The sequence below is a fragment of the Aulostomus chinensis genome, chromosome 9 (assembly GCF_037954235.1).
Source record: "Aulostomus chinensis isolate RoL2024-O1b breed Wild chromosome 9, RoL_Achi_v1.0, whole genome shotgun sequence".
Lineage (NCBI taxonomy): Eukaryota > Metazoa > Chordata > Actinopteri > Syngnathiformes > Aulostomidae > Aulostomus > Aulostomus chinensis.
This window is the reverse complement of record NC_141328.1, coordinates 19699879-19714315: the sequence shown is the minus strand read 5'-3', so window position 1 is coordinate 19714315 and position 14437 is coordinate 19699879. Positions and strand designations below refer to the sequence as shown.

Below are 14437 nucleotides of genomic sequence, written 5' to 3'. Positions count from 1 at the left end.
CACAACAGAAGCGTTGGATATAAATGGACACTGATGGTGAATTTCAACCAAATACAATCAAAAATGACCATATTTTGCAGCAACTCCTCCTATTAGTTTTATAAAACCTGAACTTCGTCAACACTCTCGCCCTGTGAACATCTGGTGATGTTTCCTATTGTTTTGGAACTGAAACCATGTTTGTGAGCGTGGAGGCAGTGGCAGGCATCACGTTGCCCAAAGATGCAACAGAATGACTCAATTCCAACTTTCAACTGGTTGGCTGGTATGAATATCTGCCACTGGCCTGATTCCGATATCTCCATAAATATCAGCAATATCTGCTGATACCAATGTGGTGCTAATATTACTATGCATCCATATTTGACCCCCATTTCTAAATAATCCTTATTTATTGAACATAAAGACATCTATAATAGATCACAAAAATGACACAGACGATAGTGATTGGGAAGTGAAAACTACACTCCAGGGCATTGTCACCACCGTCTCCAACCTCCGTGATAAACAAACTACACTAACTTCTCTGACTCAAAGAACAAAAAATGAAATATAAGCCACTTCACAATGCAGAAATGTCAGATTTCATTGCAATGCACAGGTGAATGGAGTGGCCAGTGAGCATTTTTTTCCTCGATAGACATATTAGTGTTACAAATTTAAACCTTTCATATCAATCCATAAATACTGCAGCAAATTTCTCTGAAGTAGCAGTTTACAAATGGAATATGATCAATCCTCATCAGATGGAAGACCAAACGTGAAGATGATGTTAATTAGATGCGTGTTTACACAGGGATCTTCACTAAATCTCTCCCTCTGAAATACAAGAATAATAGGATTACGCGGCATGACGCCGAAAAAAATTACAGATAGCAATCAAACTTGTATCATGTAAAATGTTACTGATTCCAATCTGCTGCTCGAGGGGCTGGGTGCTAGCAAGGCAGATGATCAAATGAGAACTCCATTTAATTCTCATGCTTTGGTATGAGACATGTGATGCAAGATTCATCATTAAAATCCAGATAACCATGTTTCTATTACAGGCCCGGCACTAATCTGGTCTCACATATTCTGCTTTGTAGTCACGCCTTAATAAATCTCTACTGATTAACATCAGAGGAGCAATACTGGTGATAAACTAATGAAACGATAAAAAAGGGGACTGCAGTTGGTAGAAGCGCCATTAGTTTAATGATCTAATAAAAGTGAGCTATGTCTATCATACGACCTTTCTTATCACCTACAGACAGAAAATTGGGCATTTTTTCAAATGCGTCTGCCAGTATGCCCCACTTGTTGCATATTTTAGTGGGTTCATTGGAAAATAAGGGTCAGGAGGAGGCCATTTGTGCCACTGCAACGTGTAAGAGAGCACACAGGGAATCACTTTGCCAAGGTGGAGGCTGGAGACGGCGCTACGACTATCGTGTCTTGCCATGTAAATTAGTTTGTTTACTTCTGTTCCCTCTCGCACTCGCTCACATCATTAGCCCACTAAATATAACAGCCGGCTGCCACCAATTTCAATCATACCATCTCATTTGGCTGGTAATGACCGAGTGCATGCACAAATAAACAAAAACAAGGTGAATGGTGGTTTTGAGGCAAGCATATTCATGAAAAGAGGAGTGCAATTGGATTTTTTTTCTTCCTTTTGTTTCATTTTTCCCCCAACCCCATTAGAAAGTCTCTATTAATCAAGCCATTCTGTATGCTAATTTGGCCAAGCACCCCTCCCCCCCCCCATCATTTGGGCTGTGTCAATTTCAGACAGGATTTCACAGGGATCAATCTACCGCACCAAAGCTTCTGATAGAGGAGGGAATCGTGAACGTGAGGGAGCACTGAGGATAGATGGACAGAGAGGTCCCTACCTCCTAATTACTTTTTGACTGAAGCGGTTGATTAATTCATCTACAGTGCTATTTGTGTTATTCTGGAGAACCACTTGATTCACAGCATTTCCAATTAGTACACTTACAGAGAGTGAGAGCTCACTAAATATGCCTTATGTCACAGCATGTCATCTCATTAGGGCTACACCAGTAAAAACTAATCAATGGGATCACAATGGGAAATCCTATACAGTACACAAACCCCAGCTTGATGAAAAACAACACAACCTTGGGGAGATCTCTTCTGAATGGTACTTGCACTGTGAGATTAAGTTGTTAATGTAACCGTTGTATGGTTGAACATAGACCAACATCTCAGTTGATTGATGTGTCAGGCTATCAAGTGGGACCGCCACTGCAGCGGTGGCACAGTAGAGATCAATGCAAATTAATAGCAGCAGATGTTCCATCGCAGTTGCCCGCTCCAACGGAATCACAGCTCAAGGTAGCATACGCGAATGTGGATGTTATTCGATCCCAAACAAATTGTCTTCAACTGGTCTAGATGACAAAACAAATGTCCCCTTAAAACCCTAAGTCAACGCTTGTCTGGCAGTGACAGTTATTAGAAACAACCATCAATGCATGCTTATGTCATGACTCTGCCCTCCTTACTGTTGCAGCTGTAAAATGGTGATTAGAATGTTTTTCTTTTTGTATATATATAAAAATGATAATTGCACATCAATGACTGACACTGTGAAAGTATTATTTTCTACATTAAAAAAAAAAAAAGATTTGACAAAGAGAATGTTCCCACAGATTAAACTCCATTCACTGTGAAATGTAGAGAGATTTATCTGGGGGCAATGAGCTTAATGAGCGTTGTGAGAACGCTGGCAAGGGCTTGAATGAAAAGAATGTTCATTTCTATTTTAAATTGCTGCACTGTAGCTTAGAGACGTGCATGTGCTGCAATGGTCACATAAGAGATGTAGAGATTGTAGATTAGTCAACATTAATGCTTATTCCTACGACTCAATATGTTCATGTTTGCATTTAAGCCAACACTCATTGATTCAGTGAACCAGAGTACTACTGATTTTCACCTCTCAGAAAAAAAATATCATAGGTTATCTGGATACATCTTCAGTTGCGAAACACACACACACACACACACACACACACACACACACACACATAAATTGGGCCCCCTCTCGCTGAACTTCACAGGGAGTGAGAGGATTTCAACATAAATTTATAAAGCTCGTCTTTAAAATGTGCGCATTGCCAGAGGCTTCAGAATACAGGTGGGAAAGGTTTAATTGTTAGGGGGTTATCGTCTCTACTCTTCCTCCTGCTACCTGTGAAGGTTAAAGGTTAATTCATCCAGTCTCTGGGTGAGATGGGACACAATGGAGGACAATTTGTTCTCTTCTGCAAGACTGGGACGCCCCATCGCACATTTCAAACTTAATTAGTACAACCGGGAAGACAGGTGGGCTCTGCATTTTGGACATATGCCACCAAACCAAGAGCTGAGAGATGGAAGGTAATACCTTTTTTTCAGTCTCCACTCTATTCTATTCCCTCACCCTGTATTCCAGGGACATCCTAGCTTTCTCTCTGCCCCTTGTTTGTACTTCCTCTCTCTCACTAAGAGACAAGAGAGGTTTGAGAGCACAGGAAGGAAAATCAATCAAGATTGGATTGATAGTGTAAACTGACAGGCCAAAGAGACAGCAACCGTGATACATGAGAAGATTAGGATTCAATGTGTCTGCACGAAGCAACTGTGACTACACACGACAGAAAACTAGATGTACAGTGTAGGAGGAGGCTGAAAGCACCATCTTAATTAGCGTCTTTATTTTAGCTGGTAAAGGTAGCAATCTATAGCTTTTTTCACCAATTAACATTGAGGAACTTTGTCATTATCAAAGTCCTGATCATAACAGTCACCACTGTTGGTTAATAGAGCCAGCGTTCATCGCCGCCACCCCCCCCCCCCCCCCCCGGCACTGCAATAAATCTTACATCCCCCTAAACTCTGTAGACTGGACTAGACTCTAGCTCTCATTTGAACAATAAACAGAATGGTCCCCTTTATGACAAAACAATATATCACACAGGAAGACAGGGCAGCACATTACTAATGTAAATTTCTTCACTTTCACACTTCGATTCTCACTGCAGTCCGTAGGTCTGCCTCACACACTGGACGTTCATTCATTTCCTATGGAGATCTCTACAGTGTGTTTGTGAGGCACCTCCTTCCACTTGTTTTCATTACAGTATTTTCATCAAGTACAGTGAAAATATTGAACTTTTGCTGCAAATGTCAGATAGACTGTGGACAGCATGCTAGCAAAAAGAAATGATTAGTAAGCTATATAACAGGCTTCTGCTTTTTTCTATGAAGTCTATCCAGTGGACAGGTAGGGCTGGGCAATACATTGTTATATATAGTCGAGTATTTTCTAAAGGTCATTTCTTATGGTGGATTTTTTTTCTTTCTTTTCAGTATCAAAAATATGACGCACAGTTTTCTTGTCTAAATCAGAGCTGAAAGGCAAATGGTAAATGGTCAGATGTCTCTCAAAACAATGTTTGAAAAGTCAGGTGAAAGTTACAGTTATACTTTTCAACATTGTTTTTTTTATTTTCTAACATAATTTTCCAAAAACGGGTCGGCCCAGTGGTGCAGTGGTTAGCACTGTTGCCTCACAGCAAGAAGGTTCCGGGGTTCGAGCCCCGGCTCAAGCACGGGGTCTTTCTGTGTTCCCCCTGTGCCTGTGTGGGTTCTTTCCGGGCACTACGGCTTCCTCCCACAGTCCAAAGACATCAAAGCATCAGTTACTCTTAACATCTATTAATGTTGTCCAACACTGACTGTCAAAGAATTGTTGCATGAGTACGAAACAGGGAGGAAACTGAACAGCAAATGTTGCAGATCACAGATGGATTTCACAACAAACACAAAAGCAGCCAATTTAAAATATTGTCAGCTACAGGGGCACCGCCAGCCATGAACCCTGATATTGGAGAGGGTTTGCCACATCTGTCTGTCTCCCTCTTTCCTTGTCATCACCTTACTTCCTCTATCTAAGACAGAAAATCCCCCCCAGCTATTATCCATCCGTGCAAGCGTTTTCGTCTGGAACGTAGCCACACCACTAATTGTCCAGGATGTCTTCTCTCATTTTTAAGCCATTTCCATTGCTTTAACTCGTTCACCATCCAGGTTTTTGAGTCCATATGGGAATTATGGAAATAAACCTTCTTTCTGCATAATTTCTTAATTGCATCAGGGGAATCTTTTGATCTCAGCTATGAGGAATCCAGCTAAATGTTAGCTGTGTGGCAGTCAGACAAATGGTGTCCTTGTACCCAAATGAACTAGTTTCCATTTGTTTGCTTCTTTTATCTGTTAGCTGCAACATTTCATTTGCTCCTGATGGTACTGAGCTGAAACTACTGTAATTATGCATGTCACCACAGCTTTCACAGGCTGGCCCAATGGCTTAACCCACTGTAGCAGGTCACAGCAGGCTGACATATTTGCAGCCATTTGCAGCATTTGTACAGAAACTGTGTCTGCTGAGCGTTGCCTTGTTTTAATTAGTGACTGACCTTCATGCTCTTTCTCTGATGCACCTGTTTTTTTCATCTTCTTAGGAGTTTTCATGAAAAGGGGAAAGATGGTTCGCAAGCCCAGGATGTCCACAAACTTATGGCAGTTATCGGATCCCTCGGGTCCAATCATCCCGTGATCAAGGACCTTTAGTGCACTGGTTCGAGACATTTTCTTCTCTCTAAGACAGAGCGGAGGGAAGAAACAACATTAAGTTCAGAGATACAAACTGTGTTTCAATAGAGAAATAGAACATGCACTTTTTTAGTCAGATCAATGGATGTATGGACTGATATAGTCATTTCCACCTTTTCCAGGATGCAAAAAGCAAGCACAAAAACCACTGGAGGAAAAAAAGGCACATGAGACCAGTAAAATTAAAGCAAGGGGTGAAAAATCAAACAAAATGGGGAACCACGTTCATTATTCAAGTTGAAAAATCCCAGGTTTATCCAGAGTAATTACGTAATCAGGATATAACTTTTCTGGCTATGTAAATGTTTAAAAAAGTATGTAAGCGCTGCTAAAGTGACCAATTATGATGCTTTACCTGCATAATGTCAACGAGTGTGATTTCTGATTGCAATCAAGCATTCCACAGTTACATGAGACTTGTCACACAACAGCTTGGCTTTTACATGGATGATGATTCACTATCCTTCTACCTCCTTTGACAGTCGTAGGACACAGTTTCAACCCTTTCTATTTCCGTATATTCTTAAACAAACAGCGAGACTTAAGAGCTGCGCGGTGTAAAATGAGCAATCATTAAGCGTTGTTCAATTCCCACAACCTTTTGCCAGCTCACTGTTACTGTCTTCAAACTAAACAATTGATCTTAAACAAAATCAACAGTTGTGACTACACTGCAATCAAAAAAATACCGGGAACGCTATCGTCATCACTGCAGAGGAACTTTATGTGATGAAAGAATTCGTCAGACACAAGAAACAGCCTGAGGACTCGGAGACGACTTACGCTGGACACTTTACTGGATATCCACTACAGATGTGCAAGGTTCGCTGTGAGATGAGGTTCAGTCAGCTCCTCCAGAACATCTCAGTTCCACCCCTCGTAAACAGTCATGCTAGTAATGTCAGGCACTACCCAGTAATACTGAATTGGATCATCCTGCACAGATGTGACCTTCAATCTAAACACAGCTACACATCTAGACAACACTGGCACTGTAAGTGTCAGTGTTACTATCAGTAAGTTTTCTGACAACAAATTTACGAAGAGAATCATGGAAGGCACCACAGGTTCACTCCCAGACCCAGGTCAAGGCCTGGGGGTCAGATCTGCTCTTAACCTTACAGACGAATTACGAGGATGAGCCCCAAGATAGTTCAAACAAAGGATACCAGGTGAAATTCCTTATCAATCATCAGCTACAGAACATGGCCATATTAAATTTAAAATTCAAACTAAAGCAACAAAGGAGTTTGAAAATAATAATGGCAACAATTCAAAAAAATTGTCGGATAATCAACTCCCACACAACACCAGAAAATTTGCATTCTCTAAACAATAAACTGCGATGTTGACATTCATCTGGTTTCTATTGTCATGGCGTCAGCAGGATAATAGGGACCAACTGTTCACTGCTCCCTTTAAGCCCCCTCCTCTCTCTCCAGGCCTCCTCTCAGGAAATGTAGCTGTCTGTCAGTGTCACTTCCTTCGTTGCCACCAATGACAGATGACAGCATTTATCTCAGAGGAGGGACACATATTTCAGGCAGCTGAGTCTGGTTCTCCAGACAGACATGTTATATAAGATAGACCGCTGGAGTGGCTGGGGGATGGGAAACCAGGCGATTCTGTTGGGGGACAGCTGACTTCACTCAACATCCTGGTGTCAAAAACAATGCGGTCATACACCAAAATAGATTGTGGGTTACTAGGGGGTACAAAAATGGCAGCAGAAGTCTGTTTTTCGTAATATTTTAGATTATAAATAGGACTGAATTACTCAAAAATGGGCCCTCGCCAAGAAATTTCAAATATTTACTATGGTATTGGTAGACAAATTGAGTTCTTTTACACACTTTTACAGTTTTTACTGTAATCTGGATCTAGGTGCTATAAACTGTAAACATCCTTCGCAGAAGTAATAAATTACCTCCTAAAAAGAGGGGTTTGAATCCAGATCATTGATAAAAATGCACATTTTGTTTCAATTTTCTGCGATACACCGGCCTGCTTTTTTTCACGGGGATATATTTGGAAATCTCCAGAGATTGGTGAACCTCAATTAAAATTGTCCTACTTCATAAAGTTAAAAAAAAAAAAAGACAAAATAGTCAAGGATCAACCCATTTATTTGGATATGCTTCCAAGCCCACCCACCCTACCCTCCCACCAAGTTTGAAGAAACCTGGTTTCACAACCCCACTAAAACAAAGGCAGCATTTCCTCCTTGGCAAAAGTAAAGAACATAACCTTGAGTTCTTGAGAATTTACACATGATTAACATGGTGTAGATGACTGATGCTTGACAATATCCAGAAAAGGTTTGACACATCCATCTAGAGCAGCAGTGCTGGTATCAGCAAGTGAAATCTAACAATAAACTATAAATCACTTCCTGTTAAACATAAATCCACCTGTGCTTTCCAACGGCTCTACAAGCAACTGTTCATTACTCTGTGTGCTGCTACTATGTGGAATGGAAGTAAATTACAATTTTGTGTCCTAACAAACTGTGTGACTTCAGCTACACAGTCATTCCTCTTCTCTTTATTCTGTCCTTTTCTTTCTCTGGTAGATTTTTTTTTGCATTGCATTGCATTGCAATAATGAGATATTGATCCAGTCTTAAAGTTACGCGCCTGATGAAGTGATTATCAGTGCAAAGGCTCAGAAGTTGTGAAGTTCTCATAAATGAGTGTGATGGGTTATGACTCTTTAAGGTCACGGAGCTGTTACCCTGTGCTGGAACAACCGCGTGTAGATAGAGACCAAAGATGAGGTGTTCTGTGCTGCAACCTGTCATCTTTGAGTAGCATCTCTAAGAAGCGAGGGCCAGCATGTGTATGTGCTGGGCGAAAAACCAGGCAACTGATTAATTTCAAATAATCATAGAAAAATAATTTGCTCAAAAATTGATGCACTTTGGATTTAGCTTTTAAATGGAGTGCTGCACGTAGCCAATCAAGGGCGGCTATATACTTTGGCTGTGTCTGGTCTGCCAGGATTAAAAGCAGAAGACAACACTACATATCACTGAACACACTCAGGGGTTTTAGAATACTGAACAAAGTTGTTAGGCCCTGATGTTCCTGACTGGCCTGAAATGCACTGTAGGTTGTATTTGTCTCATATCATGACCATCGATTTCAACCTCTAAAGTAGATCTATGCCGTTATCAAAGATTTAGCAAAAGGTACTGGAATGGAAATATTTCAAAAAGCTGTCACTGCCACCCTAATGTATATGGAGTATCTGATTAGCCCGCTTATCAGCGAAGCTTGCGGTTTAATGGGACGTATGTGTGAGATGAGCAGGATAAACCCCATATTCGGTACGCACTCTCACCTGAGCATGAGATTCATGAGCTGAAGCCCCTCCCCTCTGAGGAAGCGGTCCCGATTGGCTGGCAGCATGAGACAGGAACACAGCCCATCAAAGAGGTTCTCCATCATCTCTTGCTCCTCAGCTGTGGACGGGTTGTGACGTTTGAACACCTGAGAGGGACGTTATGAGGACAGAGCTGTGAAAGCTCAGAACTGCATTAAAGGCGTGTGTGTGTGTGTGTGTGTGTGTGTGTGTGTGTGTGTGTGTGTGTGTGTGTGTGTGTGTGTGTGTGCGAAAACAGGTTTAAATGTATCACAGAGGAGAAGATAGCACCATACAGTAGAGTTTACATTAAAACACAGGGTCTGGAGATGGAGACGCAAGCGCCTCGAAGGCTTAAATGGATTAAGTGTGAGAAAGAGTGGGAGTGGTGGAGCTACATCTTACAGATAGTTGCTGCAGTAAAACATCAATGCCGTCCATCTCTCCCAACAGTTCTCTGGTATCTGTGGAGGACAGGAAGAGCTACTAAGTGGGCGGAAGACTAAGAGATGAAATTGGAGGAACAAGACAACAGAGAGATTAAATTGAGATAGCAGAGAAAAAAAATAACAGTAAGGGAGCAAAACCTCAGGAATAACAGGTTTAAGTAGATAAATGAAGGAAAGAGATACAGGGAGGACGAGAAAGATGGAAAAAGCTAACGAGACTTGTGCTGAGTATTAATATTTTATCTATAAGGTATCTCAAAAGACAATGAAAATGAGGAAAATGTAGTATTAAATATCAGAATGAGTGTATTTAATTCTTAGGGACTTTATCGACACCCAGAATCCAACGAAATTTATATCAAATTGCTAAATTTGACAAATTGTAATTCCAATTCTATAACAAGAAATATAATTGATACCAGCATTTAAAAAAATAATAAAAATAAAAAAATAACCAATCATTTTGTATTTTATTTCAGATGAATGCACCGGCAGCAGGTAAATAAGTACAAATATCAGTACGGCTTGCGTAATTAACGAGAATCTGTCCAAGGACCTGATAGTCCTGTGGCTTTTGGAGAGTTTACAAGGTTTAGAAAAGATTTTTTTTTTTAAAGAAAAAAAAGAAGCACATAATAAGACAGAACAAAGTGGAGTGGGAAGGAAGAAGGTAAAGGATAAAAAAAGGGAAAAGCCGAAAGAGTGATATAAACGGATAAATACAGAGGCACACATACTGTCATTGTTTTGCAGCAAGATAGCCAGAATTTCACTGCAGTACAGCTTGTTGGCATCAAAAGGCATCTTTGCCTGAAAGAGAAAACAGACACAACTGTAATTACCTTTTCAAAGGAATCCTGTATAGTGTTCTTTTTCTTTTCTTTTCTTTTAAGAGAAATTAATAAAAAACATCATGAATGCTTTGTTCACAGCTTAGGACGGCTGATTTTGAGGTATACGAGACAGTCCTGTCTATATCAGGGGTGTCATGACTCCAAACCCATAATTAATTGTTAATTGGGGCTATGAAGTTTATGGCAATTGCAATTTGGCCCACTACAATTTTCAAATCATCAGAAGGCAATATGGTATATTTGCCAAAGAATAATTCTGATGTCGATACGCCATTTTAAATCGAGAACTGATTTAAGAAAACATCCTGGACACAGAGCGACGCATTAATCCCACCATCATCACTGTAATGGGTTTTTGGAATGAAAATGGAAATAATCAGGGAAAAAAATCTAACATTCCCACTGATAATGCAAATCATATCCAGATTGCAATATCTGTCAATAAAAGTACAATTAGATATTTTTTGAAACTGTGCAGCCCTAATCTTAATATCAAATTGTACGATTGTGGCTCTGCTTGAACATTTTCTATGTCTGAGGGAAACACCTCTGAATCCAGCAAAATAACATAGTAACAACATTTAAGTCATTGCCGGGAAAAATCTATCTGCTTCTAAAATGTTCTGATGACTTGCAGCAACTTCGAGTCATGCTGAAGTGATTGTCAGTGAAACTTCCTCAGCCCTGAAGGGTTTTCTTTTTTTACTTGCCTAAGAAGATTTTGTCCTTTTGCTTAATAGCTCGTCATCAAGCTCTTACCTTAATTCTCTTGAGTAGCCACTGCATGAGTCCCTGCTGAGCTGCTTCTGTGCACAAGCCTGGTCTGAATTCGGCCATATTCTCAATGATGGCTGGGGAAACACGTGGAATAAAACAAATCACAATTCACCCCTTAAATCAGCTTCTGCTACATTCTGAAGTGTCACTGAGGAAACCTTTTCACTGTCATGCTCCAGACGTGCTGCTGTCACTGACACCTGAAGTTTCTAGATATTGATCAAATAAGTAGATCTCCCTGCATCAATCCAAACTGCTCGATCGATACTGGTGTTGACACTGACCTTCATATTACTAAGTGGCTTAGTTGTCAGATGTTGCCAGATGTGAGTCATCAAATGAAAAACATTTTTTGCGGATGAAAAGTCAGTGCTTCCACTGCCGACAGGCCACAAACTTCTACAGCAAAAATCAAATGTAAAATTCCAAATCACAAAGTGTGATAAGGAGATGACACAGGCCTCAGCGCTGATAACCTCAATTGGGGTTATCAGACTTTAATGTGGACAGGAAAAATGGTTCAAAGTAGCAGTGCTGCCATACGAAGCATCTCACCACACTCAAGGTTGGGAATTAGTACTGCCACCAACTGAACACGGGTGGATTTCTCTGGCCATTGCCACTGTGGCAGTGAGAGGAGTTAATGAGAGAACATAATACAGCAACACAGAGATTGCTGGAGAAACAGAAAAACAAACGTCGAAGCAGAAGTTGAAGAGCTGCTTCTTGAAATGGAAAATGGATCATCCGTTGTACGGAAGCATTTTGGATTTACGGCAAGTGATGCGAAGCAAGAAGAAATGCATAGGGTGCACAGGACTGAAATGTGGCCAGCAACTCACTGGCTCAACGACCTGAAAAAAACACCATAAACTGCAGTTCAGCGAATGTATGAAGGTCAAACATCCCAACTCAGACATCAGTAACAGCTATGCTTTGCAGTGCATCTATCCAGACAGACTGCTATAATAATGAAGTTGCAAGAACTTTTTCTATTATTTCTATTTGGCGAAAGAAGTGCGTCATAATCACTTTGGGTATACTGATGTTTATACAAGTCAATATTAAAGCCCACTAGCACTGATACCAAATAATACACACACACACACACGCACACTTTGAGGAGGAGAAACTGAAAAATGACAGTCATCTTTTTATAGAGGATTCATCAGGGGTCTGCCCTTGCTTCCTCTAATATTATCAGTAGAAAACTGTCTGCCACATGACGCCTTCATCAGACTGCAGCAGAAGCGGACAGAGAAAGACTGATTGTGGAATAGTGATGAGAAAAGGCATGAGAGGGAGATAGAGAGGGGGAAAGCAGAGAGGAAATGAAATGGAGGAAGGAGGCAAATAAATGGGAGAGGGAAAGCAAAAGGGAGGGAACAGGGTGGGAAGACAAAGATGAGGGATGGAAAGCTGAGGTGATGTGGGACAGGAGGAGTGTGTGAATGTGTAACAGAGTGTAACAAACATAAATGGCGGAGAAAGCTTGGAGAGGATAAAAAGAAATAAGGGGAGAAAAAATTAAACACAAAAGAGCAACATCTGGAGAGACGGGCTGCTGATGACAGAGAAATGTTGAGCCAAAGAAGCAGAGGAGATGGAGAGGATGGGCCTTTATCAGTGATTCAAACAGAGCAGACAGACAGCATCCCGCAGGACAGCAGGCTCAGAGCAGAGAGCAGCCAAGGCAGACAAAAGGCTTATTGAAGCCTGGAGAGCTCCCTCGATAACACACACACGCGCGTGCAAACACACACACACGCACGCACGCATACACGCGTGCAAACACACGCGCGTGCAAACACACACACACGCAAACAGAGACACGAGCTTGAATAGAAGATGCACTGCTCCCTCGATATAACCCACATTGGCATACAGAGCCAAATACACACACCTAAACAGCCCTCCTGACACTCAGCCTCAATCTGGCAGCAAAGAAAAGAATCATCTCCGTAGACTCATTCAACACGAAAAGAGCTGAGAAGCAAAAAAAGAAAAAAGAAAAAAAGAAAAGTTCATGTGAAGCTAAATACAGTGACGGTGACTTCTGAAACTATCTGATGACCTGTGCCCACTTCTGGACCTTTGTATTTACAGGAGTTTCTTCATTCTTTGCCATGTTTTGACCAGCTGAAGTGAACTCTGGTTTCAGTACTGAAGAGGGTCATTTGGACAAGTATGAAACCAGCAGGTGCAGACCAACTGAGACCATTTAGAGAAGATTATCTGCTACGGTGTTGGAAACTAACAGTTGTTTCTCCCTGGATTCTTAATGAAAAAGACTCTGCACACTCAATATAAGAAGGATTCACTTTATTTTCTAGATTCTGTTTTCAGCAACTAATAATCAAAATTCTGTAAAAACCACGTGAAAAATTTATCAAAGAAACATCGACAGACTTCTTGTACAAGGACATGCCAAAAACTGCTGCAAACACGTGATCGGATTATTTGTGGTATTTAGATGGCTGAAATCCATTATATTCCAGTTTTTCCACAGGTAATATTCGAGGGCAGCGGTTTTGTCAACAAAAAGTACAAGTATACTGTGTAACTATAGTCTCTCCACTCTCCTTACTGGCATGAACACAAGTACTCTCTGTGTTGCCCCATGCTGCACGTCATAAGTGCCAACTCATCTTCCTCTCGAAGAACTTATCACGCTCCTGCATCAGACAAGAAAGGCATGATCATCCGTGCTTGCTCCAAGTACATTCTGCTATTTTTATCCCAGCCAGTGTTTATGATGTGCAGTATAGAAGCATCACACCCTCAATGACCCAGATTTCTGGCAGACGTGCGTCCCACATGTTTTGAATATGATCCTGTCTATAAAAATGGAAGGAATAGCAGTTCCCACTGTCTAGTGCGGGGCCTGTGGTTTAAGAGGTCATGGCTTGTGCGATGTTGCAAAATCTCCAAACATAGGATAACATCCCACTATCTTCTTAGTCAAGAACAATGAACATGGATGTCATTCACATTGTTGGCCCAAAACTCACTGAAATAGTTGATGAAGAATCTCATTTTAAAGCGATGCAGTCAATCAGGCCAGTGTTAAAGATAAGACTGATGATCAGAGTCTTTATCATTTCTACAACAACAGAGTTACAATCATACACTTAAAACAACAACAGCGCTATGATTGGGACCACTCCAACACTACAGTTGACCACACAAGACATTACATAGTGGACACACAGAGATAAACTGGCCAAGTATTCGACCAGACACACAGAACAGCCTTTTACTTGGTTTGAAGTTTTGTTTCAACTCTCGTGACCAGGACTTTTTTTTTAAATTATTTTTAACGCC

General features: G+C 40.9%; 1 protein-coding gene across 1 annotated transcript in view; it reads right to left on the bottom strand.

The window, feature by feature from the left end:
* The window catches only part of ctnnbl1 (catenin, beta like 1), a 44206-nt gene that overhangs the window by 22671 nt on the left and 7098 nt on the right, over positions 1-14437 (bottom strand). Inside the window, exons 7-11 of the mRNA XM_086214097.1 lie at positions 11096-11187; positions 10220-10292; positions 9439-9497; positions 9013-9161; positions 5475-5656 (exon numbers count right to left, since the gene is read on the bottom strand). Coding sequence (XP_086070223.1) covers positions 5475-5656; positions 9013-9161; positions 9439-9497; positions 10220-10292; positions 11096-11187 — 555 coding nt within the window. The remainder of the gene's footprint in view (positions 1-5474; positions 5657-9012; positions 9162-9438; positions 9498-10219; positions 10293-11095; positions 11188-14437) is intronic.